Source organism: Cyprinodon variegatus, unplaced genomic scaffold (genome assembly GCF_000732505.1).
Source record: "Cyprinodon variegatus isolate N-32 unplaced genomic scaffold, C_variegatus-1.0 Scaffold41, whole genome shotgun sequence".
Lineage (NCBI taxonomy): Eukaryota > Metazoa > Chordata > Actinopteri > Cyprinodontiformes > Cyprinodontidae > Cyprinodon > Cyprinodon variegatus.
The window spans coordinates 1,308,880-1,315,747 of NW_015150494.1; the positions used below are offsets into that span (position 1 = coordinate 1,308,880).

At 35.7% G+C, this 6,868-nt stretch overlaps 1 protein-coding gene across 1 annotated transcript in view; it reads left to right on the top strand.

Annotated features, from left to right (window-relative positions):
• Positions 1–3,526, top strand: part of LOC107081795 (ankyrin repeat domain-containing protein 39-like) — a 5,745-nt gene extending 2,219 nt beyond the window's left edge. The window contains exons 3-4 of the mRNA XM_015370042.1: positions 1,256–1,459; positions 3,179–3,526. Coding sequence (XP_015225528.1) covers positions 1,256–1,459; positions 3,179–3,343 — 369 coding nt within the window. The 3' untranslated portion in view covers positions 3,344–3,526. The remainder of the gene's footprint in view (positions 1–1,255; positions 1,460–3,178) is intronic.
• The last annotated feature ends 3,342 nt before the right edge of the window (positions 3,527–6,868 follow it).

Sequence of the window (6,868 nt, forward strand, 5' to 3'; positions counted from 1 at the left end):
TGATATAAGATGGAGCTTGGCACAAAAAAATATATTAAGTAATATAAAAAGTATCGTACAACAAAACTATTTTTACTATTTTTCTAAAAGTTAGTCAGTAACTGTAGCTGAGTAAATCTAATTGGTTTCTAGCTCTGGGTTTGATTCGAGGTTCATTCAGATCTGCAGGAAGACAAACTATAAAAGACTCTTCCTGCCCACAGCCGTCGCCAAGCACAACATCTCTGTAAATAAACTTCCGTATGACGAAAATAAAACAGTTTGTCTTCCTTTGGCATTAATAACTTTATTTTGAACTGATCTGAGATGACTGTTGCGGTTGATGTACAAAGATTTAGTTTGTAAAGGATAAGAAGTGTAAACAGCTTTAGTTCCGCCCTGTTTTAAATGAGCTAATAATTTGTGCAGTTTGAGAGTCACCGTAAAAGAAAGATGAAGTTTCGTCATGGAATTGGAGGAAATAATTACAAAAAATATCAAAAGACATTACAATATAACAAAGTTGAAACAATTTTTTTTTTTTTTTACTTGAAAAGCTGACTTTGTTTTTAGCTCCAACCTAACAGCGAAGTTACCTGTAAACAGCTGGATTTTCTGCAATCAACTCCTTACAAACATTTGCTTGCATTGATTTAATTTAATTGATTTGATTTTATAAAAAATAACTAAAAAACTTAAAAAAAAAAAAAGGTATGAAGCCTTAAAATGAATGTGTTCTGTTTTGCTGTTTTTCTCTAATGTTACAATATTAGAGTTTAGTCATGCTGCTTTTAACTGATTGTCTGCATTCCCACTGTATTAACTTGTCCAAATCAGAATACATTTTCCCAGATGATATTATTCTACAACTTTTTATTTTTGACACTCAAAATACGTTCAAATAGGCACAGATTCTATCTCCATTGTTTGCCATTAAAGTCTTAGGCTATCATTCTGGCTTAAAAATGTACATAAATGTATGCTTTATCAGACGATATTGTCCTGAAAGTTGGAAAATTTCTATTTAAAAAAAGAATCTTGTCCTAAAATCTGTGTTTTTTCCCCCCGTTATCTTAAGCAGGCCAATTATATCAGTAAACAAACAAATTGTCTGTCTTAAGACTTGGTCAATTTTAAAACAAACCTCTCATCGTAGGCGTTTTATTTTTCTTATGTTTCTGTTTTCCGTTATGTTTAGCTTTTAAATAGTTTTATAAGTGACACATTTTGTGTCACATAGTGTTACATAAATGAGTGAATTTTTTATTTATATCAGCACTACGGGAGCCGTAACGGCCATCTCTCTGTCTGCGCCTTTCTCCTGGAGAACGGAGCGTGTCCATCGCCCCAGACGCCGGGCGGGGCCACGCCACTCCATAGAGCAGCTTACTGCGGCCATCTTGATGTGGTTGGGCTCCTTCTACGATACGGAGCCGACCCTTCGCTTTGTGACGATGATGGTGCCAATCCTTTACACAAGGTACATTATCCGTGCTACCGTTTTTTTATTTTATTTTATTTTTTCACAAATCTAAATGAAAACTCAGAATACATAAATAAAATAAGAAATGTGATGGAGTGTGACAGAAACCCCATAGAGCTTATAACCAAAGACCACACCCCTAAAACAACAAAATATCAGGCAACTCACATTATGAAAGACATGAGAAAACAGAAAACACAGGTACAGTAACATTTTTCTTTATATTTAAACTTTTAGATTTCAGGGAGTCAATGTTTCTAAAGTCATACATCACTTTTTTTTTATTTTGGATAATTTTCTTCAAAGACTTTCTACCATTTATTTCTGAAAATTCCAAATATTTTCTATATTCATTCCATAGTTTTGCACCACGATGCAGAAGAGAGAATTGGACTTGAGTTTTAATACTTAATGGTAAATGAAAAGACAAAGTTTGTCTATCTAAGTATTATAAAAATTGACTTTTTTAGTTCTTAATAAAATAATTTTTGAAACTATCAGGAGGTTGACCTTGTTTTATCATAAAAACAAAGGTACATGTTTGATAAATGTTAATTTTATAAATATTCAATAGCTGTAATTTCGAGAAAAGGGGACTACTAGCTGTATCAACTTTAAAAAATGTTGCTACACTGCAAAAAAATGGAAATCTAAGTAAGTCATTTTTTTCTTAAAATAAGTGCGTTTTTTTCTCGAATTGATGAAAGTGAGACACTTTAGCAATGGAACAAGGCAATTTACATTTAAAATAAGAAAAAACTATTGCATTGTCTTATTTCAAGTTCATATTTTCTAATTATCTTATTTTAAGACTAAAGATACTAATTTCATTGGCAAATCATCATATTTACCTACTCAAATTAAGGATAAATACACTTAATTTAAACATTTTTTTACTTATTTCTAGATCGTTTTTGCAGTGTAAGCTAACAAACACTTTTTGCAAAAGTAGGATTTTTTTAAAGATAACTAGAACCTGTACTGGCCCAAACAAAATTCCAATATGACAGGTATGGATAGATTATTAATAATATAAAGTTAACATTACTTTATTACAGCTTCTTCCACCAGGCAGTGAGGATGCTCAATTCCCTCCCCCACGTCAGGACTGCTACTCTATGCACTATTTGCACCATTCACACTACTGTTTACATATTTTAATATTTATTTTTATATCTTAGGTTTTTATTTTTATGCTATGGTTCATTATATATATATATATATGTATTTATTTTTTTTTTTTATATATATATTTTATTATGCACCGTGGGGTTGAGAGGACGGAAATTTCATCTGTGTTGTATGTTTACATGTAGCACATTTGACAATAAAGTTGAGTTGAGTTATTGTGAAAAAAATTTCTAATCCTTCTCAAAATACCAAGAGATTTAGTGACTTTTTTGCAGACTGTACCAATTTGTTCGCTGCAAAGGAGTTTGTCCTCAAGTTAAACACCCAAAAAAACAAACGGTGGTAACTTTATCAATTAGTTTATTTTGAATACAAATTCTTATTTCATCAACTGCATAATTTTTGTGCAAATCAAAAACCATAAAATTGCATTTTTTCACATTCAAAGACAACTTACTGGCTTGGAACCAGGTTGAAAATCACGCTAGATCTCTAATCAGTTTCTCTGTAAGAGTAGTCAAGCCGTTTCACAGAATGACCTTTGATCGATCGTTGCCTGTGATCATTTCTTTGTTTATTTCTCAGGCTGCAGGACAGGGTCACACAGATGTATGTCGGCTGCTAATAGACTGCTGCCCAGCTCTGCGCAGCCAGATGAACCAGAAGCTCCAGCTACCCTACCAGCTGGCTCAGCAGGGAGATCTGCAGGAGCTCCTGAAACCACCTGATCAGAACGGACAGAGACAATAAAGTCATACTTTGTCAGAGAATAAAAAACATACAGGATGAAGACTTTGCACTCATCAAGAAATGAGTAAAAATGTCCTAAATTAAGTGCATTTACCCTTATTTTGAGTAGGTAAATGAGATAGTTTACCAATGGAATGAGGATATTTAGTCTTAAAATAAGATAGTTAGATAATGTGCAATTGAAATAAGACAATGCAATTGTGTTTTCTTATTTTAAGTGTAAATGATCTTGTTTCATTGGCAAAATGTCTCTTTTACCTCCTCAATCCAAGAACAAATGCACTTATTTTAAGAAAAAATGACTTATCTAGATTTAAACTTTTTCCAGTGTGGGAAACTGATAGAATCATGGCGGACATTGTTTTGCTGTTTCTGTGTTGTCTGTAGTTTGCATTCGATAATTTATTTAATATTTTATTTCGAAATAAGCATCGTTTCACTATGACACAGAGATTTCTGGAACTTTTAAAGATTAGAGTTCAAAACTAAGGTAAATGAAACCAAAGTGGTTCAAGGTTGATTATCGAAGTTTGGTTTTCTTCTCGGTTCTTCTGTTGTTCTAAATCCAACACTTTGATTCTCTGCTGATTCAACATCAGCAACACTTAATCATCAATGGTTACTGGTTCCTGCCTGTGGTTGGTTAAAAAACGCTGCTCTTTTACTATAGATTCTAGCCCACAAACACATGTTGATATAAAAAAAATAAAAATAAATCGGATTTTTACATTTTATGGGTTCCATTGTTATTTTTCTGTATTCTAGTCTTTATTCTGGAAGTTTTTATGATTTAAATAAACCAAAAAAGTCTTAAGAAGAGTTTATAGTCTGGTCAATAAGGAAATAAATGTTTCTTCTGCATTTCGAAGGATTAAGTGGAGAATTGTAGATGATTGCCAATGAAATGAGCTCAGGAAAAGATGTTTTACTAAAATAACAATAAAATGAAGCAAGATGCACATTGTTTGACTCAGAAAGCAATTCAAAGATCCTACGCAAAGCATTTTGGACCATATTCATCCTTCTGAACAACAGTTCAAACAGGCGGATACACATGAAACACTTGAGGAAGGTTCCCACCAGTGACTTCCCTGACGCTGCAGATCTCTGTGTGCATGCTCACTATGACAGACTGATGAAAAGTTAACATGTTATCCAAATAAACTGAACTGAATTAAGTCGAATAAGTGTTTTATTGCAGATCAATCCACATGAATGCACCTCAAATTAGTGTGAAAGGGCTGAATATTAAGGTATGAAGGTGATGGTGGACAAACATCAGCAGACAGGTTGATAGCAGCATGAGGCCTGGTTATAAGCATCTGTGTTTGGAACTGAATTTATTTGGTAATTTAAAACAACTTAGTTTCCTTGCAAGTGTTGCAGCCGTTAGAGCACAGGACCCATGTATGGAGGCCTTAGTGCTCGACACGGCTGACCTGGGTTCGAATCTGAACTGTGATCCTTTGCCGCATGTCTCTCCCTCTGTCTCATACCCCCTTTCCTGTCAGCCTACTGTCGAAAAACAAAAATGTCTTGCCTTTCACCAATGTAGTCAAGAGGTTTTAACTCAGATATGTTTGACTGCATTTAACTGCAAAAAAAAAAAAAAAAAACTGGAAAAAAATTACCTCATTGATTGGTGATATTTTTTATTAACATGTAGCCTCTTTTTTTTCTTAGAGTTAATTGTTACCCATAGCATGCAGTAAATAGATGACTTTGAATGTGCAGAATGAGAGGTTTTATAATCTCAGACAGTAGGGGGAGCTATTGTCTAAAGGAAGTTTTCCATTTTTCCAACCCACCAGTGCATGTTATGGCAGCTAACATAGTGTCCTTATTACCACAGTATTGGAAAACTCTATGGAATATATCAGATGAGATACAACCAGAACAACAATATAACTTTAAAAAACCCAGAGGATTTACTGATTAATCAAAGTATTCTGTTATAGAAGCATTTTTTGACTTTATACTAAGCATGAAAGTATATTCCTTTGGGCTCCATAAAATGTATATAGAATAAATCTCCATCCCAGCTAAGACAGATGGAAATACTTCTTAGCTGTTGTCTAGCATGTCTAACATGTCAAAGCATGTTAAATATGTAACAAATGCACATAGAGGAGGCAGACTCCCCTCATCCCCCTCTATCCTGTTTTCATGCAATGAATGCAGATCGGAACCAGCAGCAGAAACTTCTCGCCGCAGCCCTGATGCACTTTCATTGGATCCGCTGGTGGGTGTTGTTTCCAAACTACCTTCAAACCACATCCATTCCGTGACCGGAGGGGTGCCAGGCCACATCTGGAGCTCATTGCTGCTGACGCCACACAGCACACAGAGATGGGGTGTTGGAGGGGGTCGACTGGGCCGGATTGGATGAGGGGGTGGATCTCTGCCAGTAGAGCTGTTTATGCTCACTGACATGTTCCTTTTTTTTTTTTTCCACACAGTGAAGGAGCTGGAACTGGTCTCACCCCTTCTGAATTTCAAGTGGCAATGAAAGCAGGGGTTTTCTGGGCCGATCCCTCTCTATGGTGAAAAAGAAACTACTTAAGCTCTCTGAATTGAGCATTTAGATGAGACCCTGACTGAGAGGCAAGCCCACAGCATCCTCTGAGAGTCTGATTCCCAAATTCAGTGAAATATGATCAAAGGTGATGTTTTTGATTTGTGAGCAGTGAGGTAATGAAAACCCGCTGCAGGAATGTCATGAGGCCTCAGTCGTTATTGATAATTTTCCCCCAGCCTGGTTTGAATTTAAAGGTCTGCTTCAGTCTTTCATGTCCAAACAATCACAAATGACTTTTTTCCCCCCCTCCCTTTGAAAAAGGTAAACCTGGATAAGCAGAATTTTGGGGAGTTTTCACTTAATGTGAAAAGCCTTGGACAGGATTGCAGAAGTTTAAGGAATTTGGATTGCTGCTCTGTTTAGAAAGCTTTATTTGGAAAGCAATGAAACTTCCTGGGCCTGAACCCACTTCCACCATAATGAGTCCAAGTTAAACCGGCACTGGATGTTATTTTCCTCCGAAATAGAAGGTGGTCTGTGCGCCATGCTTGAGCGAAGGGATTTTTAGTCTGTGCTTGAAACCTTATTTATACAGTAGGTTTGGCTGCGAGCAGATAATGAGAACGGCATGTTCTTTTCGAGGACCTCTACAGGTTGAGGAATATCTTGAGGCTGTAAATGGTAGCTTATAGGTAGAGTAGCCAAAAAAAAAGTATGAATCAGCGCAAAAACATATATGTGCTGGGGTTTTTTCCTGAAGCATTTGTGCAGATTCTTCCACAGACTTAAACTTGTAGCATGTTCAGTCTTTTTAGCCTAATTTAATAAGAAATAAACAAAAAATAAAATTTAAAAAAAGATTTTCTGTAGCTAGATTATGAAGAAAGGGTGGTATCTTTTATATTCTGACAGATGAAGGGGTCACCTGGTCCTTATCTCTGACATCCACCCAGACAAAAGCTTTCCCAGCCTCCCTGGCAGAGCTGGGCCCATAAGAGCTGTTCTGA